Consider the following 27,495-nt stretch of genomic DNA (forward strand, 5'->3'; position numbering starts at 1 on the left):
AAATTTCGAGTCTCATAGCAAAGGGTTTGAATACTTATGTAAATAAGGTATTTCTGTTTTTTATACTCATTTACATTTCTAAAAACCTGTTTTTGCTTTGTCATTATGGGGTATTCTGTGTAGATTGATGAAAAACAAAATATTTGATACATTTTAGAATAAGACTAACGTCACAAAATGTGGAAAAAGGGTAGGGGTCTAAATGCTTTCAGAATGCACTGTATAGTTTATCTAACAATATGGAGCCATTGGAGTTAGTTATAAAAAAATGTCCATGTGTTGATTTAAGAATTAAGTATAATGTTTTGGTTCAACTGAGATGAGGGAAAATCAGTCCCTGCAATTATACAAAATTAAGTCAGTCACCACAGAGTCAGGTTGTATATAATTTCAACATGGGCATGTACTCAAACATGAAGTACAGTACTTTTATTACACAAAACAATACATGTGACAAGTATAATCACTTTTCTCATGACCTTTTCCTTAAATCTGGTAGACTCGCTTTGATCAAATTAAGACTTTGGAAAAGGTTCAACATCACATTACACATCTTCACTACTTCATGACAAGTAAACATCAATTAAGGCACTATCATTATTTCATAATAACATACCAATATCAACCTTTTCATCATTGAAGCATTTTTACAGACACCATCACACCAACCATCACCATATCATCTACTCTGCCTCATCATACTCATTCTTTCCTCAGTTCACCTCATCCAGTTCCTTATACATCCACAACCAACATAATTAACTACAAACAAACTAGCTATTAACTACAAACAAACTAGCTACATTACATGTCACAATACTCTATACATGGACAGTGTGCATTTTCTGCTGGTGTATCCTGAGGTAGCTCCTCTCTGAAAACCTCTTCCCGCAGTGCGTACAGGCAAACGGCCTCTCTCCTGTGTGGATCTTCAGGTGTATCTTCAAGTGGTGCTGGTGGGAGAACCGTTTCTGACACTGGGGGCAGCTGTATGGTTTCTCCCCTGTGTGGACTCTCTGGTGCCTCTTCAGGCTTGACAAATAGGAGAAGCTGTCCCCGCACAAGTGGCAGCCGAATGGTTTCTCCCCTGTGTGCATCCTCTGGTGGATCTTCACCTGATTGGGGAAACTGAAGGTTTTCCCACAGAACGAACACGGGAAGCGCTTCTCTTTAGCGCTGCCACCTTTAGTGATTCCGTCTCTACTACTGTCATTTGTCAATGGGCTTGTGTTGCCATTTGGTGCTGAGACACTGGCATTGTCTGAGGTCTGGTTTAACATTAGGAGAGTGTGAGGAGGATGAAGGCCAGGGAGTGTCTGTGTTGTCTCAGGGTCCATGTTCCAGTTGATAGATCCTATAGAAGGCAGGCTGAAGGCAGCACCTGTTAGGGGGGTAACCTGAGGTGCCATCAGTCTGTCTGAATCACAACTATAGGAGCAGGATGGAGCATCGCTAGCCGAGTCTGTGTCTGTTCTCTCCAGCAGTATACGGACACCTCCACATCCATGGAGACCAAATCTACGCCTTGCCCTGGTCTCAGCCAGTCTGTTGTCATGGAGACTAAGTGCAGATGTTGTTTTGTGTTCAACTGTCTGTTTCTGATTAACAATGTTGTTCCCCAGCCCAGAGTTGAGGACGCTGTCCCATCCACTGACCTCCACTATGTCACCTCTGGTCCTGGCCTGCTTGGTGATGTTGTCCACTGGGCCCTTGGCTGCACCGGTCTGGGTCTGGGAATCCATGATGGCCGCCCATTTTCCTCTGTTATCCTCCAGCCAACAACCTGCAGGTTAGAAAATAGACTTCAAAAATATGTCAGAACTCTATACATGGAGTTTATTTGGTCAATTACCTGGTCAAGTGCATACATTATAACGTGTGTGTTTTGTATGTAAAAATAAGATGCACTGATTTAATTTTATGAATGAAGAAAAAATATTACTGTATGTAGCAGTGACATGCATTCAGGGTAGGCAGTGTCTTGTCATCTTCATTTGGGAAGTGTGTAGTGATCTGGTACAAAATGAGCAAGCAGGCCAGGGAGAAAGGCAGCCTTGCTGTATCCCTTTTTCCAGCCCTTCAAAACTCCAAACTCAATGCAAGGCATTGACATGACTTGCGTGTGCGTCTTTTCTACCTCATACTGGCAGCTAAAGGACGCCAAAAGGCAGGCAGAGAGCTTCGCTGCCTTTCATGTGTCAATATGTCCCATTCATTTTCATTGCACTCAAATAATACATGTGTATTGGCACGAAAGAAGTAATGAGATAGGCAGGAGTATAGACAGAGCTCGCTCCTGCCTGTGGACGTCACGCGTAATCTGCCGCCTTTTGACGGTTACATTCGTTTTACTGCTAGCTAAAGTAAGCTGATCAGGATGGCTAACACTTTGCATCTGAAACAGTTTCACTGGTTTTCACTGATTATGACAGAATCATCAAACTAGGGATGATTTATTCTATAAATGTCTAGCATACTTTTACAAACCTTTGTTTTGATGAAAAATTCCAGGTTTGACTTGATAGAAATACATCAATCTATCAAATGCCATTTTAAAGTGGTATAAATCAATAACTAATTTACCGTTTGTCACAGAAACATCAAATTAGGTTGGATTTATTCTATAAATGTCTAGCATACTTGATGATGATCTGACCAACTGGGTTTGTCTTGGTGTAATATAACAGTAGGCTATGAAAACTCATGTAGTTCCATCCAATTATAAGTATGAAACTTTGTCTTAACTTTTTTTATCAGGGTTATCCTTGTGTTATTATTGATCTAATGTTGTATTATCATGACTCTGTTATTATTCTACTATGAGAGATACTAGATACATACTATGACAGCAATTCACTGTAATAGGTACGTACCTGACACAAGTGACGATTAAACTGAAATGGTGTTGCGTTACAGCCTAAATTCAAAATATTTTTTCCTCACCCATCTACACACAATACCCCATAATAATAAAGTAAAAAAACATGTTTTTAGACATTTTAGCAAATTTATTCACACCACTGAGTCAATACATGTTAGAATCACCTCAACATCGGCAGTCAACAATCAACAGCGGCAGATGGCCTAGCTGTTAGAGCGTTGCAACTGAAAGGTTGCTGGATTGAATCCCCGAGCTGACAAGATAAAAATCTTTCGTTCTGCCCCTGAACAAGGCAGTTAACTGTTACTGGCCCAAAGCTCTAACCACTAGGCTACCTGCCGTCTCAGCTGTAATCGCTGCCAAAGGTGATTCTAACATGTATTGACTCAGGGGTGTGAATAAATTAGCTAAAATGTCTAAAAACATGGTTTTCACTTTGTCATTATGTAGATGAGAAATAATATTTTGAATTCAGGCTGTAACACAACACAATGTGGAATAAGCCAAGGCATATGAATACTTTTATAAACACTGTATGTAGGCTATATGTATTTCTCTCTTACCTTGCTCCCCCATCTTTAGTCCACTCAGCAGGTCAATGCTCTCTGGTCCGTCTTCTATCGTCTCCTCTTTGACCAGCAGCAGATCAGACTTCCCATCCTCCATGTCTACTGACTGTAAGAGATACAGAGTGAGAGGATGTTGGATCAAGAAATCTGATATGAGCACCTTGCTATGGAGCATCTTCTGATTGGGCAATGAGGGATTTCTATACGCAAACATGTTAGTTAAGTTGATACTATGCAATGATTTGATTACTTGACACTCATTAAAATGGTTTGATAATTCAAATGCATGGTCCCACACAAGACAAAATGAATCAACACCTGGGCCTGTATCCAGCAAAAATCTCAGCACTCCTACTCTGAGAGGCTTTGTGGATACGGGCCCTGACCTAATACCATTCAGACAGTAGTTCACAGTGGGCTCACCTCAGTGAGACTGTGTGTGGTCCTGTGCTGCTCAGCTGGTTCCTCTGTGGGTTCAGGAGGTGTAGTCTGGTTGTCTTCTATGATCATGGTCCCCTCAGGGTTCCCCAGACCCTCCTCACAGCCCTCCTCCTTCACCAGCAGCACCTCTGGACCCACCTCCTCCTGGAAGAGACAGGTGATACAAATTACACAGACATACACTCCCTCAAGTAAGTACACACTCAGATAATACACTAGGGCTGGGAATTTCCAGGGATGTCACGATACGATATTGCGTTTTGATGTTCCAAACAGAGAGAACCGGAGAGAACCATGATAAAAACAAATTGGCTCCCTATTTAAAAAAAGATGGAGAACAAGCTATGAAGGAAACATACTGGAGTTTTGGTGCAGGTACAGCCAACCAGAGCAAAAATAATATTGTGATAGTCAAAACGATACAATATATTGCCCAAAATAATATCCCAATATGTAACTGTACTGATTTTTTCCCCATCACTATAATAAGCACACTTTCAACATGGAATGTTTACCCACCCCCAATACCTTTCAGTCCTATACCATTTCACCAAGTAAAATTCCTGAACATGCAAATGTACAGTCACCTCAAATTATTGGCACCCTTAATAAATATGAGCAAAAATGACTGTATAAAAAAATTACTAAGCAAAATTATATGCTCCCAACACTGGGAAAATTATATTATTTTATACTAATAGAATTGCTCAGAGAAAGATTTTTTTTAACAAGGATTTTTTTCTTCTAAAATAAAATAATTCCAATACTCCAGCACCCTCGATAACGACACTGAGCCTTTTTCCAAAATATTTTATGAGATTGGAGAACACATTGGGAGGGATATTAGATCATTCCTCCATGCATAATCTTTCCATGTCCTTAATCCTTGGTCTGCGCTTATGGACTGCCCTCTTCAATTCAATCAACATGTTTTCAATGAGGTTCAAGTCATTGCAAAATGTACATTTTGTGGTCAAATAACCATTTTTGTGGATTTTGATATGTGCTTGGGGTTAGTTTCAGTCTCCTGGCAGAAGCAACCAGGTTTTTAGCTAAAATTTCCTGGTAGTAAAGTTCATGATGCAGTTAAGATTCCCAGGACCAGTGGAAGCAAAATAGCCCCATAACATTAAAGATCTCTCTAGGCAGGCTTAAGCACAACCTTCCCAAGAAGGTACCCACTATCAATCATTATGGAAAGATACCTAATAAGATAGCACTCTCGGGCGAAAGCGGAGGAGAATGATTGACGTACAGCACAGACCATGAAGGACAACCGAACAGCTAAACAATTTATCTAGGGTCTACAGATGTGTGAAGACTTGTAAAAACGAGAGGTCTGAAAACACATCAGGCAGGGATATCGTGTACACTACCCAATAGGGATGTGCAACGCATAGGGCAACCTGGTGAGACGGAGGAGAGGCCATGGCAGGAGCCAAACTACAGTCCCCATAATCGCTGTTCGCATGACAAAAGGGGTGGCGATCGCAACATCACTGATGCACAAGGGGAGACAGAGGACCTGTGCTGTGCTGATTGGAGATTATCAGAGTACACGATCATTAAGCCCTGATCGTTCTTAAGATGGTCTGCTGCGTCAGCAAAGAAGGAATGGGACATGTTCGACCGAGACGTGGATCAAGTGCTGGAGATGTAGGGAAGAAAATCTGAGCCATGTCAACTATCATCTGGAGCATAGGGGCTGGCAGCCTTGGAAAAAAACATCAAGACAAGAGAAAACCGACATCTAAAGAACATAACAACCCTAAGACGCGACCTGCGGAGGCTGAAGAAGGCTTTTCACCAAGCAAGGGAGGGAGCAAAACCAGCATTGAAGGACATCTGAGAATCTAAGGGAGCGTATTAATACCTTGTGCCGAGCTGAATACCATCGCAGGGACAGAAGGAGGCGGATGAAGAAGAGGACAGACTTTACCCTTCCAGTATCTATCAAAACCCATGGGGGACAAAAGATCAGGAAAACTCAAAGCAACGAAGGAAGAGGTGGAGGAGCACCTTCGTGGAGTCCACAGTGACCTCAGGCATGAAAAGGAGCTGGAAGAGATGTCAAAACTCGGCAAACCAATGAAGCCACCATCCCCTTCAAGGTGTCTGAACCCAGCTGGCAGGAGATTACTTTCTCAAGAAGGCCAGGGGAAGATCAGCACCAAGGTCTAATGGTATTCAGTACAAGGCTGCTGAAAGTGGAGGAAAGATTATCTTGCAGAAAGCTGGCAAGTTGCTGACGGATGTTTCATTCCCAAAGAAGATAACTCCACAAACATCAAGCAATTCCGAACCATCTCACTCCTCAATGTGGAAGGTAAAATCTTATTTGGAATCCAGGCAAAGCGGTTGACAACATTCATGTTGGACAACTACATCGACGCATCCATACAAAAGGGCAGAGTTCCAGCTCTCCGGCTGCCTTGAACACACAATCTTCATCTCAAAGATCGAGGATGCAAAGCGGAACCAAGAAGGCCTGGCAGTCCTGTGGCTGGACCTAACCAATGCCTATAGAACCATACCCCACAAGCTGGTGCAAACCACACTCATGTACCTGCATGAGAAGCTCCTCCAATGCTACTTCAAGATGCACTTCACAAGTGGAGAGGCTGGAGGTAGGTATTGTGGCCGGGTGCACTCTCAATAATTTTGTTTTCTGCAGCGATGAACTTCCTCGTTAAATCAGCAGAGAAGCTCAGACAGGGTGCAGTACCGGCAAGCGGCGTCCAGCAGGCACCAATCAGAGCATTCTTGGACGATCTGAAAATGAAGTCAGCTCCAGAAGGCTGATTTTGGAGGATCTGGAAGAGCTCATCAAATGGGCCAGAATGGAGTTCAAGTCTGCAAAGTCAAGAAGCCTAGTCCTGAAAAAGCGACAATTCAAAATCAGAGAGGAGACCATTCCCACCATCAGAGAGGAGCCTGGGAAAGTGGTACAGGGCCGATCTCAATGACAAAGATTGTGTGAAAGAGATGTTCTTTCAAGCCGACAAGTGGATGACATCTCTGGAGAAGAGCGGCCTAACAGGAAAGTTTAAGGCATAGGGCTACCAACACTGGGTACTTCCTAAACTCCTCTGGCCACTGCATGTCTATGAAGTAGCTCTTTCAACAGTGGAGGCACGAGACAGGAAAATTAACCACTTCCTCAGGAGATGGCTGGTCGTCCCAAGAATTTTCTGCTCCATCGTGGGACAGCCAGAATGAGAAAAAAATGAGGAATAGCGGTGGAATGTATAGCAGATGTTTTACGGGCTCCTGACCAATTCTGATATTTGTTGTGACTCTTTGCACTGATATATAAAAAAATATATATTACATAATGTTGTCGCCATCGGATTCTTCAATTTCCTCACCCCAGACCAGGCCCTAATCCCAAACACTCAGAAAGAAAGAGACGGTGATATAGAGGCCAACGTGCAGGAACCAATAAATACTTATTTTCCACTATAATTTGCATTCATTAAAAATCCTACAATGTGATTTTCTGGATTTTTTTTCTTCTAATTTTGTCTGTCATAGTTGAAGTGTAACTATGATGAAAATTTACAGGCCTCTCATCTTTTTAAGTGGGAGAACTTGCACAATTGGTGGCTGACTAAATACTTTTTTGCCCCACTGTATATCTAAAGTAAAACTAGTCCTATATCGACATAACCTGAAAGGCCGCACAGCAAGGAAGAAGCCACTGCTCCAGAACCGCCATAAAAATCCAGACTACGGGTTGTAACTGCACATGGGGACAAAGATCATACTTTTTGGAGAAATGTCCTCTGGTCTGATGAAACAAAAATAGAACTGTTTGGCCATAATGACCATTGTTATGTTTGGAGGAAAAAGGGGGATGCTTGCAAGCCGAAGAACACCATACCAACCGTGAAGCACGGCGGGTGGCAGCATCATGTTGTGGGGGTGCTTTGCTGCAGGAAGGACTGGTGCACTTCACAAAATAGATGGCATCATGAGGTAGGAAAATTATGTGGATATATTGAAGCAACATCAAGACATGAGTCAAAAATGGCTTAAGGACAACAAAGTCAAGGTATTGGAGTGGCCATCACAAAGCCCTGACCTCAATCCTATAGAAAATTTGTGGGCAGAACTGAAAAAGCATGTGCGAGCAAGGAGGCCTACAAACCTGACTCAGTTACACTAGCTCTGTCATGAGGAATGGGCCATAATTCACCCAACTAATTGTTGGAAGCTTGTGGAAGGCTACCAGAAACGTGTGACCCAAGTTAAACAATTTAAAAGGCAATGCTACCAAATACTTATTGAGTGTATGTAAACTTCTGACCCACTGGGAATGTGAAAGAAATAAAAGATTAAATAAATAATTCTCTACTATTATTCTGACATTTCACATTCTTAAAATAAAGTGGTGATCTAACTGCCCTAAAACAGGGAGTCTAAATGTCAGGAATTGTGAAAAACTGAGTTTAAATGTATTTGGCTAAGGTGTATGTAAACTTCCGACTTCAACTGTACGTACAGTGCCTTGCGAAAGTATTCGGCCCCCTTGAACTTTGCGACCTTTTGCCACATTTCAGGCTTCAAACATAAAGATATAAAACTGTATTTTTTTGTGAAGAATCAACAACAAGTGGGACACAATCATGAAGTGGAACGACATTTATTGGATATTTCAAACTTTTTTAACAAATCAAAAACTGAAAAATTGGGCGAGCAAAATTATTCAGCCCCCTTAAGTTAATACTTTGTAGCGCCACCTTTTTGCTGCGATTACAGCTGTAAGTCGCTTGGGGTATGTCTCTATCGAGCTGTTTTGCAAGGAGGAATGGGAAAAATTTCAGTCTCTCGATGTGCAAAACTGATAGAGACATACCCCAAGCGACTTACAGCTGTAATCGCAGCAAAAGGTGGCGCTACAAAGTATTAACTTAAGGGGGCTGAATAATTTTGCACGCCCAATTTTTCAGTTTTTGATTTGTTAAAAAGTTTGAAATATCCAATAAATGTCATTCCACTTCATGATTGTGTCCCACTTGTTGTTGATTCTTCACAAAAAAATACAGTTTTAAATCTTTATGTTTGAAGCCTGAAATGTGGCAAAAGGTCGCAAAGTTCAAGGGGGCCGAATACTTTCGCAAGGCACTGTACATATCCCCAACAGAAGCCATGGATTACAGGCAACATCTGCACTGAGCTAAAGGCTAGAGTTGACGCTTTCAAGGAGAGGGACACTAACCCAGATGCTAATAACAAATCCTGCTATACCATTCGAACCATCAAAAAGGCAAAGTGTCATTTCAAGACTAAGATCAAATCCTACTACATCGGCTCTGACGCTGATCGGATGTGGCAGGGCTTGCAAACCATCACAAATTACAAAGGGAGACCCAGCCGTGAGCTGCCAAGTGAGACGAGCCTACTAACCTACCAGACAAGCTAAATGCCTTCTATACTCGCTTTGAGAAAAGCAACACTGAACCATGCGTGAGAGCACCAGCTGTTCTAGATGACAGTGATCACGGTCTTCGTGATTCGTGACCTTTAAACAGGTTGTTACATTCCCCAGCAAGAAAAACAAAATGTCGCTCAAACAGAAGGGGGAAGAGTCACTGACCACAACCAAAACAAAACTGTTGGGATTTTAGGAGGGGTTCACAAAATTTTCCCAAGAAGAGGCAAACAAAACAAAAACCCACACCAAACTTAAAGACAGGAAGCAAAGCAAAAAGTGGAGCAAAACAGGGAAGATCAGATAAAGGATTGTTTGTCTACAAATCAAATAGGGAGAGCCAACTAAAAGTGTTACCTTTCCATGTCTCTCAAGACAACTTGAGCACTGGGCCAGCCACTCTTAAATATTACCTGGGACAGCACAGGTAAAACACCTTACGACTAACGAGATGAACAAGCCAGCACAGGTGGAATACATACTGACTAACGAGGTGACACCAATCAGTGCGCCCCACATGCGAAAGTGCTAATGCCCAACCTCAAAATATAAATGGAAAAACCAAAGCCTGTCACAAGGTTAACATTCACAGGGCCGCAGGGCAGATGACCCGCTGGCAAGTGTCTTCACTGACATTTTCAACCTCTTCCTGACCCCAGTCTAACACCTACAAGCAGAACACCATAGTCCCTGTGCCCAAGGACGCCAAGAAAACCTGTCTAAATTACTATCACCCCGTAGCACTCACTTCTGTAGCCATAAAATGCTTTGAAAGACTGGTCATGGCTCACATCAACACAATCATACCAGACACCCTTGACCCACTCCAATTCTCCTACCTCCACAATAGATCCACAGATGATGCAATCTCTATTGCACTCCACATTGCCCTTTCCCACTTGGACAAAAGGAATACCTACGTAAGACTGCTATTTATTGACTATAGTTCAGCGTTCAACATCAGGTGGTGAGAATAGGCAACAACATATCCGCCACTCTGACCCTCAACACAGGGGCCCCTCAGGGGTGCGTGCTTAGTACGCTCCTGTACTCCCTGTTCATCCTCCCTGTTTTTTTATTTTCTTTTGTGTTATTGACTGTACGTTTGTTTATGTGTAACTCTGTTGTTTTTGTCACACTGCTTTGCTTTATCTTGGCCAGTGTCATGACGTTGGCCTGGGGGATAGGTTTATGACAGTCATAAATACCTCTTCCCCCCTTTTTCCTCTCTCTACTCTACTGAGGTTACATTTGCAAAACCCTTAGTTAACATAGAGATTCTGGGAACATCAGAAGGCGGGGGGAAATGAACTATATTCTGGTAATCCGAACAATTGAACAGATGCGGTGGTACTTAATGAATATGATGTCAGTTCGGTTGTCATCTGAGACATTCGCATCAATGATAAGATGACATAAACTCGACAGTGGAAAGTCTACACATCAGAGTTATCGGATTCACATGGAATTGTTGTTCAATATAAATGTTTGAATATGAAATTATTTGTGATGGGATGAAATGTGATTTTAATCTTCTAAGATGTGAGATTTGGGTTTTCATAAAATAGGGCTCTGCTCAATCAGTGGCCCGCCCCTGTGAAGGGACATGGGCTATAAAACTTTTCAAACACGCCCTCCTCTCCCTTCCTATGTAAGCTTTTGACGACAATATAACTTCCTGTTCCGAGGATGTAGGACGACGGTCCGATGTCAGAATGGTTCAGATAATAACTACAGAATGAAGCCAACATCAGCGTGAGCTTTGGTTGCGAATGGTATGAACTTTGAACTCTTATTCACTACAGAGGTGATACCTCCTAGCCATTGAGTTAGCAACAGCAACTGCAAATGCAGGTTAGGAAGGAACAGACAGAGTATCCGGTCCACCACACAACGACGTTACTACAACGTATCCAATTGACAACCAGAGACATTCTTCAAAGGACTCGGTTGGGCAACACAGCCTTCCATCTACCACCAACCTACCGAAGCGCAGCTCAGAGTAAATATTTATTGCATTTTCCTTTTCCAAATGGGCGGTAATTTAGAATGCACAAGATACTGTATTTACAATAGCACAGCTTCGGCCTTTGTTCCTCAGTCTTCCCGCTCCTTCACTCAAACCCAGCCCCTTTGCTTTTGTGTAACAAGCTGTCATATCTGTTCCGCCCGCTAGGGACGTTTTCCTTTATGACGTAATTTGTAATCAATATAACTGATTTAATTATGTGTATGTGTAATTCTGTGTGATTAGTTAGGTATATAGTAAATAATTAAACCCAATTTTGTATTGCTGATTCAAATTGTTAGCCAGGGTTCGTGCAGATAACCAAGAATTTACAACTTTCAGATGAGACTGAATTAAGATGACGATTGATATTGACTGCTATTGATGTAAAATATTACTAGGTCTTTAAGAGTTTATTCAGAAGATAACAGCTCTATACATATTATTTTGTGGTGCCCGACTCTCTAGTTAATTACATTTACATGATTAGCTCAATCAGGTGATATTAATTACGGATAAATTATTTTATAGAATAGCATGTCATATCACTTAATCTGGCATAGCCAAAGACACGACACCAGGTTGCAGTTGTAAGTAAATGAGAACTTGTTCTCAACTGGCCTACCTGGTTAAATAAAGGTGAAATAAATAAAAAATGTAAAAACCCACGACTGTGTGGCCAACCACGACTCCAAACACCATCATTAAGTTACCGATGACATGACGTGGTAGGCCTGATCACCGACGATGATCAGACAGCATAAAAGGAATTCAGAGACCTGCCAGTCTGGTGCCAGGAAAACAACCTCTTCCTCAACGTCAGCAAGACAAAGGAGCTGATCGTAGACTACAGGAAACGGAGGGCCGAGCACGCCCCCATTCACATCGACGGGGCTGTAGTGGAGCGGGTCAAGACCTGCAAGTTCCTCTGTGTCCACATCACTAAGGATCTATCATGGTCAAAACACACCAACACAGTCATGAAGAAGGCACGACACCGCCTCTTCCCCTCAGGAGGCTGAAAAGGTTTGGCATGGGTTCTCAGATCCTCAAAAGGTTCTACAGCTGCACCATGGAGAGCATCATGACTGGCTGCATCACAGCTTGGTACGGCAACTGCATGGCATCTGATCGCAAGGCGCTACAGAAGGTATTGCGTACGGCCCAGTACATCACTGGGGCCGAGCTCCCTGCCAACCAGGACCTCAATAACAGGCTGTGTCAGAGGAAGGCCATACATTTTTTAAAAGTCTTCCAGCCACCTAAGTCGTAGACGGTTCTCTCTGCTACTGCACAGCAAGTGGTACTAATGCACCAAGTCTGGAAACAACAGGACCCTGAACAGCTTCTACCCCCAAGCAATAAGACTGCTTAATAGTTAGTCCGGGTAGCTATTTGTTTAACCATTTAACTATCTGCATTGACCCTTTTTACACTAACTTTTTTGACTCATCACATACACTGTCTGTCACTTTTTTCCTAGTTATGTACATATCTACCTTAATTACCTTGTACCCCTGCACATCGACTCGGTACTGGTACCACTTTTATATAGCGTTACTTTATATATTATCGTTACTCATTGTGAATCTATTATTACTTTAATTATTATGCATTTTATTTTTATATTACTTCTCAATTTTTTTTCTCTTTGCATTGTTGGCAAGGGCCCGTATGTAAACATTTCACTATTAGTCCACACCTGTTGTTTACAAAGCATGTGACAAATATATTTTATTTGAGAGGTCAGAACGGAGGTGAGAGATTGAGGTCAGATCGGGTCACAAGTGGTCAGCCAGCAGAGCGCTCGTACAGGCGGAGCAACGGCAACAACAGACTGACATTGTTGGGTCGGTAAACCAAGGCAGACTGGGTCTGGTATGCAGAACCAGGTCAAGCTGGAAGATAGCAGAGTGCTGAGGCATGGTGCAGAGGGAGATCACAATGGCTGAGGAAGAAAGCAGGCATGTCAGAGTTGTAGCCATGAAAAAATAGGGTAGCTGGACACGTCGAGAGAGTATGCGAGACAGGGCATTCACCTGGCAACACTTCTAGAACATGAAAGGACAGCAGATTAAGTTTCTGGCTTGCTCTGTGTACAATGTTTTGCCCACACCAAAAATCTCCACATGTGGAGCCCAGCTGCACAATATATGGATGACAAGCCTATCTCGAGTATGCGCTCTCCTACTGCAAAGCAGGTCTGACCAATGGTTATCGTTCTCTCATCTAGAGGCACCAAGCAGGTGGTGCTCATTTAGCTCAGCTGCAGGGGCTTCGCGGGCCAATTACTCTGGAGAGCCCTGAGGCTACTAAGCATTGAAGGAGTGGCAAGGAAGAAGCTAGTGGCTGACGTAAGCAAGCAGGCAGAAGTGAACATCCTGTTGGATCTGCCTGAAGTGGAATGAGCGGTGTCAGCGCCAAGGAGGCAGTAAGGAGGCAGGGCAGAGATGAGTGGTGGATCGATGGGGTAGTTCCAGGATGCCAGTTCTGCCGTCAAGCCCCACTAAGGTGTCGCGGCATATAGTGTAGTCTGTAGTTTAGACTGTTTATAGTGTACTCTGTAGTTTTCTTTGCCTGGTATGTACATACTGTATGTGGGTTGAGTAAATTCTGTGTCGATAAAGTGCCTTCAGAAAGTATTCACACCACTTAACTTAAAAATATATATAAATTGTGTTACAGCCTGAATTTAAAATGTATTAAATGTATATGTATTTGTCACTGACCTACACACAATACCCCATAATGTCAAACTGGAAATATGTTGTTTTTTAAAAGAATTTTCACAAATTAATTCAAAATGAAAAGCTGAAATGTCTTTTGTCAATAATTATTCAACTCCTTCGTTATGGCAAGCCTAAATAAGTTCAGGAGTCACATAATTGTGTTTAACATGATTTTTGAAGAATTTTTAAAAGAAAAATGGGCAAATGTTGCACAATCCAGGTTTGGAAAACTCTTAGAGACTTACTCAGAAAGCCTACAGTTAACAATACCAGGAAAAAATACATTTAATCACCAAAATAAAATGAAGAGATAGTAAAATTTCATGATGAAACTTAATTGACTACCGTCTGTAAGCTGTTAGTGTCTTAATGACCGTTCCACAGGTGCATGTTCATTAATTGTTTATGGTTCATTGAACATGCATGGGAAACAGTGTTTAAACTCTTTACAATGAAGATCTGTGAAGTTATTTGTATTTTTACAAATTATCTTTGAAAGACAGGGTCCTGAAAAAGGGACATTTATTTTTTTGCTGAGTTTATATTTGGCAAATAAAAGTGATTCTGATTCGGAGTGTCTTGGAGGAAGAAGGAGAAATGATTGCGGTGCCATCCGGCTCACAGAAGGCTGCAGGCTCACAGCAATGACCCCATCATATTTGAGATAGTTAGAGAATTACTTAGTTGTTGTTAAAACCATCATGGTGGACATAAATATGATGTTGAGGGTAAAAACAAGTCAGCTATGACTTATGGCAAAAGCCATCATCAGACAAACCTGACTAAACTATTTTGATGTGTACAGCAGGTGTTTGTTAGTGTGTGGGTATGTGTAGGTATTGCGTTTACTTGATAGCTACCTACATAAATAGCTAGCTAGAACAAAGTGTTAATAAGATAAATTCATTAAAAAGATTAAAAGCAATACAAATAAGTTCTCCAGTAGGCATCTACTATATTTAGTTGGCCTTAAGAGTATATTGGTTATAAATCGCTGTCGGTGTATAGAGAATAGTTTAAGATCAGATGTAATATATACTAAAGAGAGTCTCAATGAAAGTCTTAGAATTAAAAGTCCCATTTTGTGTTTATTATTTAAAAAACAAGTTTTAAATACACCATATGATAAACACACAGACACGTCTCAATCGGCATGATAATGTGATAAACTGCATTCATTTTCTCATTAAAAATGTATTGGGAAAGTAGTTAAATTGAAGTAATGAAATAGGCATTTGTGAACATCATATTGCCTACAGAGTAAAACACAATATGTAAGACTTTTTAGGCTTCTATATGCCTTATAAATCACACAATGCCTGGAAGCAATATTCTACGCAGGGATATTCAACACTGAAATCTGTTACTCTCGTTATTCCAAATGCATCTGTGGATATTTTTATGCTGACAATGAACATGTATATTTCTCTTTAATGCAGGGTTTGATCTAAACATCAGAACCTATCGAGTGGAATGATTACTTTCTATGTTAGAGTTGAATGGTTTTTCTGCTGGTGTATCCTGAGGTATCTCCTCTCTGAATGGCCTCTCTCCCGTGTGGACATTGAGGTGCATCTTCAGATGGTGTTGGTGGGAGAACCTCTTCTCACACTGGGGGCAGCTGTAGGGTTTCTCCCCTGTGTGGACCCTCTGGTGCCTCTTCAGGTGGCCAGCCTGAGCAAAGCGCATTTGACACTGGGTACAGCTGAATGGTTTCTCCCCTGTGTGGACCCTTTGGTGCCTCTTCAGGTTGCCGGACTGTGCAAAGCGCATATGACACTGGGTACAGCTGAAAGATTTCACACCTGTGTGAACACTCTTGTTGATCACCCCCTTCTGGGGGCAGCTGAAGCCTTTATTAGAGAACATGCAGAGGAACCGTTTCTCTTTAGTATTGCCTGATGTGTCTCCCCCTTCCTGAGCCTGGGCTCTAGCCCTGTCGTTTGAGTCCAATACCTGATCGAAAAGGACACTGCTGTGTGAATCGGAAGGCCCCATCGACGTGGACACTGGGTTGTGATTCCTGAGCGCCTGTAAAGGGGAGTGGGCCATGACATTTGGATTTGTCTCTAAACTTTCCCTGTAATCTAAGAAATATCTTCCTTGCGAGTGTCCTTCTACTAAGTGAGTCTCGTCTACATTCCATGTCAGAGGAGCATCGCCCTCCACTTTCACAGTTACCTCATCTATAACCTCCCCTTGCTTATCGAGGCGACCTTCAGAGTATACACTACTACTGTACCGGTTCCAGGCCCCTCTAGATAGATCAGCCTGTCTCTCTAAACTCATCTCTGGAGTGTAAGAAGAAGACGAATCATTGCCGGTCTCTAACGTGTCGTCTGACTCCCGATAGGAATGAACCTTCCTCAAACTCGGGTTACCATAAAGTAAATACTCTGAGTCGTGAGGAGGAGGACAGCCCAGCATTTCCTGCCCCAGTCTCTCTGGGTCTGACCTGTTGTCAGATCCTGTGTGTAAGAGCCTTTGTGTTACAGTTAAAGTCTCCAACTTGAGGACGGCGTTCAGCGTTCCACTGACCTCCGTGATGCTGCGTCTGATCCTGGTCTGGGGCGCTGCAGCGGTGGCGAGGTCTTCCGTGACTACAGGGTGCGCCACTCCAGCCACTGCTCCAGGCTGGATGTCTCTGCTGTGCTGTGGGTCCTCCTCTCCTTCAGACCTCTCCAGCTTGACCCCAGGACCTGCAGCCTCTGCAGACTAAAACAAGAAGAGAGGAGGTTATTATCAGTACATGAGTTGAATTGGATAACAATGCCGTAGGGAAGTCTCACAAGCTCCCCTATGGCAGATAAATAAGGATGTAAATGTAAGCCAATTAAAAGCTGAAGGGAGCCTTTCTGAAATAAAATGGGCCACATCTGATGTACTGTCACTTTTAATGTTTTACTGTGACACAAACCTCTATCACAATAACGTCCTGGGTTGAGGTTCCATTTCCTTCACCTATAGCTGTAGGTTGGTCATCTCTCCATGTATTGTGTCCTGCTGGCTTCACAAAGCTCCTGTGGCCTCCACCGAGATGTCCTTCACCTAAGAGAGTGATTGAGGGAAAGGGGATGGTTAAGTTATATTGTACAATGTCTACAATTGGCAAGGATGTAAGCTAACACTTCTCATAACTTCTTGATATACTATTTGTTGTCCCATTCCATGCATCACATTATTTTAATTGAGTATGAAAATAGGAAATTCAGTAAATCAAGAATTTGGACAGAATATGATATCGTTTCTTTGTGCAATAAGTTGTTCTTAACTGACCTGCCTGGTAAAGTAAAGGTAAAATAAATTGTGCAAGATAGCTCAGAAATCAGGGGAAGTATTGTTGCATACTGTAGCTACCCTGGATTTATAAGCATGGATAGACTATCACTTGAGCATGCTTTTGGGGCACAGTCGATTTCCGCAGGGCTACAGGCCAGAAGGTTGATGGTTCGCGCCGCACTCCCTGCCTGTTTCATTACACTGGTGTCAGAAGTGATACGAGTCGGACATCGCATCCACAACAGTGTGTGTACGAGCATGTGCACCACTACTCCTCTTGCCTACAGTCCCAGTCAAAAGTTTGGACACACCTACTCATTCAAGGGTTTTTCTTTATTTTTACTATTTTCTACATTGTAGAATAATAGTGAAGACATCAAAACTATGAAATAACACATGGAATCATGTAGTAACCAAAAAAAGTGTTATAAAATATATTTTGATTTGTTTATTTGAGATTCTTCAAAGTAGCCACCCTTTGCCTTGATGACAGCTTCGCACACTCTTGGCATTCTCACACCCAGCTTCATGAGGTAGTCACCTGGAATGCATTTCAATTAACAGGTGTGCCTTCTTAAAAGGTAATTTGTGAAATGCATTTTCTTCTTAATGCATTTGAGCCAATCAGTTGTGTTGTGTCAAGGTAGGAGTGGTATACAGAATATAGCCCTACTTGGTAAAGGAAACAACAGTCCACCATTACTTGGTCCACCAATACATGAAGTCCACCAAGACATGAAGGTCAGTCAATCTGGAATATTTCAAGAACTTTTAAAGTTTCTTCAAGTGCAGTTGCAAAAACCATCAAATGCTATGATGAAACTGGCTCTCATGAGGACCGCCTCTGCTGCTGAGGATAAGTTAATTAGAGTTACCAGTCTCAGAAATTGCAGCCCAAATAAATGCTTCACAGAGTTCAAGTAAGACACATCTCAACATCAGCGTTTCAGAAGAGACTTTGTGAATCAGGCCTTCATGGTCAAATTGCTGCAAAGAAACCACTTCTAAAGGATACCAATAATAAGAAGAGACTCGCTTGGACCAAGAAACACAAGCAATGGACATTAGACCAGTGGAAATCTGTCCTTTGGTCTGATGAGTCCAAATTTGAGATTTTCAGGTCCAAACGACATGTCTTTGTGATGCAGAGTAGGTGAGCGGATATCTCCGCATGTGTGGTTCCCACCGTGAAGCATGGATGAGGTGGTGTGATGGTGTGGGGGCGCTTTGCTGGTGCCACTGTCCATGATTTATTTAGAATTCAAGGCACACTTAACCAGCATGGCTACCACAGTATTCTGCAGCAATACGCCATCCCATCTAGTTTACACTCAGTGGGACTATCATTTGTTTTTCACCAGGACAATGACCCAACACACCTCCAGCCTGTGTAAGGGCTATTTGACAAAGAAGGAGTGATGGAGTGCTGCATCAGATGACCTGGCCTCCACAATCACCTGACCTCAACCCAATTGAGATGGTTTTGGATGAGTTGGACTGCAGAGTGAAGGAAAAGTAGCCAACAAGTGCTCAGCATATGTGGGAACTCCTTCAAGACTGTTAGAAAAGCATTCCAGGTGAAGCTGGTTGAGAGAATGCCTACTTTGAAGAATCTAAAATATATTTTGATTTGTTTAACACTTTTTTGGTTACTACATAATTCCATATGTGTTATTTTATTGTTTTGATGTCTTCACTATAATTCAAAAAAGTAGAAAATAGGAAAAATAAAGAAAAACCCTGGAATGAGTAGGTGTGTCCAAACTTTGGACTGGTGCTGTACATGACATCACATCCCCCCCATTTGCCCACCCCACAGACACTGACAGTTCAGAGTAAGGAAGACATCCCATATTATAACCAGCAGGACCCAGGTGTCATGTCATCAATGCACAGCAACAAGCCCCATGCCCTTCACGCATACATTCCATGACAGGGTGGATTAAACCACACAGAGCAGTGGGGGTGCCTCCCAGGTGGCGCAGTGGTCGAAGGCACTGCATCGCAGTGCTAGCTGTGTCACCAGAGATTCTAGCTGTACCACCAGAGATTCAAGCCCAGGCTCTGTCGCAGCTGGCCGCGACCGGGTTGCCCATGGGGCGGCGCACAATTGGCCCAGCGACTTCCTGGTTAGGGAGGGTTTGGCCAGCAGGGAAATCCTTGTCTCATTGCACACTAGCGACTCCTGTGGCAGGCCGGGCGCAGTGCACGCTGACCAGGTCGCCAGGTGTTTTTATTTTATTTATCCATTATTTAACCAGGTAAGTTGACTGAGAACACATTCTCATTTGCAGCAACGACCTGGGGAATAGTTACAGGGGAGAGGAGGGGGATGAATGAGCCAATTGTAAACTGGGGATTATTAGGTGAACGTGATGGTTTGAAGGCCAGATTGGGAATTTAGCCAGGACACCGGGGTTAACACCCCTACTCTTACGATAAATGCCATGGGATCTTTAATGACCTCAGAGAGTCAGGACACCCGTTTAACGTCCCATCCGAAAGACAGCACTCTACACTGGGCAGTGTCCCCAATCACTGCCCTGGGGCATTGGGATATTTTTAGACGAGAGGAAAGAGTGCCTCCTACTGGCCCTCCAACACCACTTCCAGCAGCATCTGGTCTCCCATCCAGGGACTGACCAGGACCAACCCTGCTTAGCTTCAGAAGCAAGCCAGCAGTGGTATGCAGGTTGGTGTGTACGGTGTTTCCTCCGAGACATTGGTGCAGCTGGCTTCCGGGTTGGATGTGCATTGTGTCAAGAAGCAGTGTGGCTTGGTTGTGTTTCAGAGGATGCATGGCTCTCAACCTATGCCTCTCCCAAGTCCGTACAGGAGTTGCAGCGATGAGACAAGACTGTAACTACTACCAATTGGATACCAGGAAAAGGGGGTAAAAAAAAAGGTATGGCTGAGTCCAGACAGTCAATTTGTGCAGTCTATGTTAAAATGTAACAAAGTAATTTATCATGAGAGGGTCATAAACAATAACTAGCAAGACAGGGGAGTTGTGTGGCGGACCCTGGTTTAAAGTAGCGGATATCTACTCTGCCACTGCCATTTGAGCATGTATCGATTGCATGTATCGATTTCCGCGGGGCAATGGACCTGAAGGTTAAGGGTTAGAGCTGCACTCCCTGCCTGTTTCTTTACAAAACTATCCAAAAACTGACCAATACCAAATTCTGGGTAACACATGTGCAGAGGCGACACTCCCCTCAGCCGAATGCTAAATGTACCTCTTGCAATTCCTCTGTATCGGTCGAGGATCTTGACACTATTGGGACGACTGGCGAGGACGCGCTCTCTAATGGTCCTTTCTGCGCGCTCCCGTGCCACCTTCAGTTCCAGGAGCTGTAGTTTCCTCCGCAATCCCCTGTTTTCTTTCTGGCTTTGAGTTATTTCCAATCGGAACACTGCATAGTCGTCGTCTACGAGTTTACAGATCTCTGCCACGGCTGCATTTGCTAGCATCTCCATGACGGAGGCTATTTGAGTGTGAAAAACCATACAGTCCGCCATTGTTGTTAGCAGCTAGCTAGCTAGATAACATCTATCAACCAAGTTCCGTCTCCAACGCGAATTAAAGACTACCTGAGGCAAGTGTGCGCTGCTACTGTCATATTTTGAGGTCCACGGTGTCAATAAACGTCTAAATAACAAAACCGCTAACGTGGAATTTGTTCTTGGTTACTGCACATCCGTTCACTAAACCTGGTTACGTTAGTTTAACTTCGCACTAAAGAGAAGGCATCTTATTGGTTGGCGTCATAGCTAAAACGCTGTGGTGAAATGGAATAGGAATGGGCGCTGTTTGTTGAATTACGATACTGCTTATTACGTTTTACGTCAACTATTCTATTCATGATCTTCCAAGCTCAACCCAGACTTCTTTAGAACAGTGTGTCAGCAAGAATATAGTAGAAAATATAATTACTTTATTTAATCCTCCTTAAGGTAAATATTAAACTGTCCTTGTTCTAGCCTAGGTTTACTGTCTCTAAAAACAGGTATTCAGACAAGGATGTTTCAAATAAAAAGTTAAGTGATTAATGTGTTAATTATCCTCTTACCAAGACACTTCACATGATATGTAGAGCCCTATAAAATCGGACGGAATCACATAATCCATACATTAAAATGTAATTCAACGATATTTAAAATATGAATCATAAGACAAAGAATACATGTGATTCGTATTTTCCTACAACTTCCTGAAACATGAATGCCCGTGTGTGTGTGCCTGTGTCTACACTTTGTGTAGCGGTTAGCGAGGATGCTAATGATAACCTTCTTCCGATAGAGATGGAAAGCCTTTCCCAAAAAACTAATTTAAATGTTAACTACAATGTAGCCTATGACGACCTGGCTTGATTATTTGCATCAATCCAGTGGCCATTTGTTTAGCAAACTATGGAATCACATGAGCGCTACAGAAACATCACAACCAAAAGATAGTCTCTTGCTGGTGCACATTTGCATTAAAGGGTAACTACACCCAAACTAATCTAAATATCTTCTATTTTTCCCAGACCTCAGGTGGACTTATCAAATGTTATTTTTCTATTTAAAAAAATGTGATTTCGAGAGAGAACCTGAAAAAAAAGGAAACCTGGAAAAACGGTTTTATAGGATTAAGTATGTCAGCTATAGAATGGTTCCCAGATCGCCCCTGTGCACATCTCAAGCCACACTGCTCCTATTTCGCCCATTGTGGACACTCCTATGTCTGATAAGGTTAGTCAAGAAGGTGAAGCTCATAGTTTGCACTTGAAGAGCCTCTCCTTGTTGTGAATGGTCTGGTGTTCTTTCAAATATTTTGCCCTAACGAACCGCTTCAACACGTGCAGCAGGTGTACGGCTTGTCTGTGTCTGTCCTAATCCTCAGCCTCCCACGTCGTGACCCAATGACACCAGAGAAGGTAGAAGCAGGAACCACCACCCTCAGGTGGTTAGTCTTTGAGCTCCCTCCTTGACCTCTAGCCATTGCTTGGGTGTTGTTGGGATTGTGTGCTGTGTTATAGGCTAGGCACCTCGTGTTGAACGCCCATCCTGACTGGCAAGCTGGCGAGCATGGAAACAACCAAGTCAAGAATTATTATGCAGAGTTAGGGGTTCAGCCAAACTCTTTCTTTTGCAAAGGTAGCAACAGCCAAAATAGTCAGTATGCTAGCAGAGCTTAAATGCTCCAAAGCCACAGGCCTGGATAATATTCCTGCAGGGTTTCTTAGAGATTCTGTTGAGCAAATTGGCCCTTGTATTAGGCATATCGTTAATCTCTCTCTTGAACAAGGCATCTTTCCCAGGGATATGAAACAAGCTAAAGGTATACCTCTGTATAAGGGGATAAAGTCTGAACCTGGGAATTATAGGCCTGTATCTATCCCCAGTGTAACATCAAAGATCCTGGAGAGAGTTGTACATGAGCAAATTTATGAATATGTCAACATAGTCTAATGTCTGATTTTCAGTCAGGTTTTAGAAAAGCATACTCCACCGATTCATGTCTACTTTACTTGACTGACTTCATCAGGAAAGAGATTGAAGGAAATCTCTGTGGAATGGTACTGCTTGACCTACAAAAGGCTTTTGACACAGTAATCTCGAAATGGAGGCACTGGGGTAATGCAGCATCCCGCTAGGCTGGGTAAAGTCCTATTTATCAGGTAGGGAGCAAGTAGTAGAGGTTAATGGTTCACTGTCTCAGGCAAAACGAATGAGTTGTGGCATTCCACAGGGGAGCGTGCTTGGGCCTCTGTTTTTAGTGTATATTAACGTTATGAAAGGCTATTTTCCTTTATGCGAATGACTACACTTCTGGAGTCTCACAAAAGTAAAACTATGTTGGAGAGCATACTTAGCACAGAGCTTACTAACAATAGCAAATGGCTTGGAGATAATAAGCTCTCTCTGCTCTTAGGGAAAACTGAGGCAATTATTTTTGGATCCAGACCTAAATTGAGTAGGTTTTCTGAAATCAGAGTGGAGTTAGGGGGTGACTACTAAAACCTCTGTTAGCTACCTGGGATGCATTCTAGATGCAAGTTTGGGAGGTGAGAGGGTGGCCAATAAAGTGCTAGGGAAGGTAAATGCCAGGACTAAGTTTTTGTCTAGAAAGTCCAAGCTGCTTGATAAGGACTCCATGTAAGTGCTAGCCACTGCCCTCATTCAATGCCATTTTGACTACGCTAGTACTTCCTGGTTTGGGGGCTTATCTAAACTTACGAAGGGGAAGCTCCAGATAGCCCAGTATAAGCTGATCAGGGTAGTATTGAAGGTGAGTCCATGTACTCACATAGGCAGGAGCTGCTTTCTGGAACTAAACTGGCTGCCTGTTGAAGCTAGGGTGTCCCAGATGAGACTAGGTTTGGTTTACAGAAGTATATATGGTTCTGCGCCCAGATATCTAACTGATTACTTTCACCGTTTTAGGGATGTACATAATCCCAGCACCAGATCAGGTGTTGCTAATGTGTTTTATACAGGTTCAGGAGTAATGGTGGGAAATGTACTTTCTTGTATACTTGAGCCTCAGAATGGAATGAGTTGCCTCTGCCCATAAAAACAATGTTTTTAGGCTGCAGAGTTGATCCCTGACTGGAGTCTACATCTCTCGGATGACCACCAGGACCGAGATTGTTCAGTCCACCTGTCCACTGGTTGTGTTCTGTGTGGTGGTGGAGTCGCTGTCCCTTGCGGTTGGGTCCTGACTCGGGAAGGAAGAGCAATGGCTCCTGATCCAGTGTCGTGATCCGTTGCCAGGGTTTGCGATGAGCCACTTCACAGGTCCAGTCTCTCCCACCAGCAACACTGGATATCAGCAGGTCCTCATGGACTGCAGACTGTAAAACACAAATTGTACAGAAGAGCATAAATGTTTATATAAGAAACTCATTGTTGTACACAAAAACATGACATCATACAATGTTAATCATAGTCAAGCCCATTTCTAACACTGTGATTCAAGTACCTAACCATATGGAGTGATTGGAGTATATTATAAAAACTATTCCATATGTTGATTCAAGAATTAAGTATGTTTTGGTTCGACTGAGAAGGGAAATTCAGTCCCTGCAATGATACAAAAATAACCAAGTCAATCAGCACATGTTTATTTCAACAAAATGGTCATACACTCACATAACATGAAGTGCAGCACTTTTATTGTACAAAACAATAACTTCTCACTATGGTAACACTTAACCTTTCCTGTAAATCTGGGACCCTCTGATAAAATATATTTTTAGAATACTTAGGAAAAAGAACATTACACAGATCTTTATGTCCAGTAAACATGAATTAAAAGGCACTATAAAACACCAGTATCAAACTACATGGTCATAGTCACATTTAATCAGTGAAGCATTTTTATAGACACCATCAGCATATCATCTACTCTGTCTCATCATACTCTTTCTTTCCTCAGTTCCCTACTACATTTGTTCCTGACTTGCCTAGTAAAATAAATAAATACATCCAAAACCAACAGAATTAACTACAAACAAACTAGCTAGTACTACATTACATGTCACGACACTCTACACATGCGCTGTGTGCATTTTCTGTTGGTGTATCCTGAGATTGCTCCTCTCTGAGAACCTCTTCCCGCAGTGCGTACAGGCGAATGGCCTCTCTCCTGTGTGGACCTTCAAGTGCCTCTTCAGGTGGTGCTGGTGGGAGAACCTTTTCTCACACAGGTGGCAGCCGAATGGTTTCTCCCCCGTGTGCATCCTCTGGTGGATCTCCACCTGTTTAGGGAAATTGAAGGCTTTCCCACAGAACGAACACGGGAAGCACTTATTTTTGCCACCGGATCTGCTGATAGTGCTACTACTACAGTCATTTGTCAATGGGCTTGTGTAGCCATTTAGTGTTGAGGCACTGGCATTGTCTGAGGTCTGGTTTAACATTAGGAGAGTGTGAGGAGGATGAAGGCCAGGGAGTGTCTGTGCTGTCGCAGGGTCCATGTTCCAGTCGATAGAGCCTATAGAAGGTATGCTGAAGGAAGCACCCGTTAGGGGGTTAACCTGAGGCACCATCAGTCTCTCTGAATCACGACTATAGGAGCAGGATGGATCATCGCTAGCTGAGTCTGTGTCTGTTCTCTCCCGCCGCATAGGGACACCTTCCAGTCCCCGCAGACCAAATCTATGGCTCGCCCTGGTCTCAGCAAGTCTGTTGTCATGGAGACTTTGCTCGGTTGTTTTTTTGTGTTCAACGGTCTGTTTCTGGTTGTGCTTAACAGTGTTGTTCCCCAGTCCAGAGTTGAGGACGCTGTCCCATCCACTGACTTCCACAATGTTGCCTCTGGTCTTGGCCTGCTCAGTGATGTCATCCCCTGGGCCCATGGCTGCACCCGTCTGGGTCTGGGAATCTAAGATGGCAGCCCAGTCGCCTCTGTTAGCTTCCAACCAAACACCTATAGGCAAATGTTACAATCCAGACTTAAACATGACACAACAGAAAAAAATCATAGACATGGCCTGGTGATGTCTATAGCCAGGTTTCCATCCAACCGCTTATACGAGTAACGTACATTTACGATTAAAAAAACGGCCTGATGGAAACAGAAATGTTGTTGTTAAACATTCCAAAAGTTAACAAAAGTGAATATGCTAGACATGGTGGGATCTTTTTTGTCTGTAAAATTAATTATACGAAAATATTGATATAAACATGGGGTCACGTGATGTTTTGTGGTCCTCCCACTACCACTTGGGAAAGCATCCAGTTTATTACAGATACAAATAAGTTACGATGGACTTCACAGGGTGGTGAAAGTGCAGTGTTCAGCTTGAAGCTACTTATTCTGGTGACATGATCGATGCTTGGCTGCCATTTGACAAATAAAAATCCCGCTCTTATCCATAATAATCTCATCATGTAGGCTGGTTTACCAGCACTGTATCTGAGAGCTGTTGGCTAGAACGCACTCCTCAAGACCAGAGTGGGCATATTCGCATAAAACGCAACAGTTTACTATCAGAAGAGTTCAAAATGTGATGGAGAAACATTTAATTTTTGAAAGTGGAATAAGTACCCTTTATGTGCACTACGTCATTACGCACGGCTTTTTATCCTCAAGTCAGTTTGTTGGAAACACACTGGTGGGAAAATGCAGATTTGATAATATTCTAATTAAAATCTTTCACCAATTGGATGGAAACCTAGCTTATGACTTATGTTGCATCATATTGTTTATTTGTATTTCATACAAATTGTATTGATGTTGATTTATAAATGAAGTACTCATTGTTTCATACAAAATAAATCAGGCGCATCACTATTCCCATTGAAGACCTATTACTGTATGGTGGCTATATGTATTTCTCTCTTACCTTGCTCCCCCATCTTTAGTCCACTCAGCAGGTCAATGCTCTCTGGTTCGTCTTCTATTGTCTCCTCTTTGACTAGCAGCAGATCAGGCTTCCCATCCTCCATGTCTACTGACTGTAAGAGATACAGAGTGAGAGGATGTTGGATCAAGAAATCTGATATAAGCAACCTGCTATCTGCTGATTGGGCAATGAGGGATTGCTATGAGTACTATACAAACGATTTGATTATTTAACACTCTTAAATGGTTTGATAATTCAAAAAGGCATGGTCCCACACTTAAGACCAAATTACTCAAGACCTGGGCCCATATCCACAAAGAGTATCAGAGTAGGAGTGCTGATCGAGGATCAGGTTCCCACCTGTCTAAATAGTCTTATTCAATATGATCTAAAATGCAAACTGATCCTAGATCAGTACTCCTACTCTGAGAGGCCTTGTGGACCCTGACCTAATACCATACAGACAGTAGTTCACAGTGGGCTCACCTCAGTGAGGCTGTGTGTGGTCCTGTGCTGCACAGCTGGTTCCTCTGTGGGAGGAGGTGTAGTCTGGTTGTCCTCCATGACCATGTTCCCCTCAGGGTTTTCCAGACCCTCCTCACACCCCTCCTCCTTCACCAGCAGCACCTCTGGACCCTCCTTCTCCTGGAAGAGACAGGTGATACAGATTACACAGACATACACTCCCTCAGGTATGTACACAAAGATAATAAACACACTTTCAACATGAAGTGTTTACCTATACTGTAATTAGAGAATTACATCATTGTTGTTAAGCCCATAATTGTGGACATAAATATGATGTTGTGGGTAAAT

The 27,495-nt window shown here is 42.8% G+C and overlaps 1 protein-coding gene across 1 annotated transcript; it reads right to left on the reverse strand.

Moving 5' to 3' along the window:
- Positions 1–414: 414 nt before the first annotated feature.
- LOC112232365 lies at positions 415–26,721 on the reverse strand. Its single transcript, XM_024399356.2, has 7 exons — positions 26,680–26,721; positions 20,581–24,183; positions 16,980–17,110; positions 16,601–16,777; positions 3,874–4,035; positions 3,445–3,556; positions 415–1,783 (listed from the first exon to the last, which is right to left on the reverse strand). The coding sequence occupies exons 2-7, from the start codon at positions 20,861–20,863 to the stop codon at positions 822–824; spliced, it is 1,827 nt and encodes a 608-aa protein (XP_024255124.2). The 5' UTR covers positions 20,864–24,183; positions 26,680–26,721; the 3' UTR covers positions 415–821.
- Between the last annotated feature and the right edge of the window lie 774 nt (positions 26,722–27,495).

This window comes from Oncorhynchus tshawytscha, linkage group LG11 (assembly GCF_018296145.1).
Source record: "Oncorhynchus tshawytscha isolate Ot180627B linkage group LG11, Otsh_v2.0, whole genome shotgun sequence".
In the NCBI taxonomy this organism is placed as follows: domain Eukaryota; kingdom Metazoa; phylum Chordata; class Actinopteri; order Salmoniformes; family Salmonidae; genus Oncorhynchus; species Oncorhynchus tshawytscha.

Bases quoted from the DNA above. Each gene is read 5' to 3' on its own strand.
- LOC112232365 (XM_024399356.2), bottom strand. From the start codon at position 20,863: ATGGCGGACTGTATGGTTTTTCACACTCAAATAGCCTCCGTCATGGAG. The intron at 16,778-16,979 runs GTTTGTGTCACA...TTCTTGTTTTAG, and splicing joins AGGACGTTATTGTGATAGAG to TCTGCAGAGGCTGCAGGTCC. The intron at 4,036-16,600 runs GTCAGTGGAACG...TGTCTCTTCCAG, and splicing joins TCAGACGCAGCATCACGGAG to GAGGAGGTGGGTCCAGAGGT.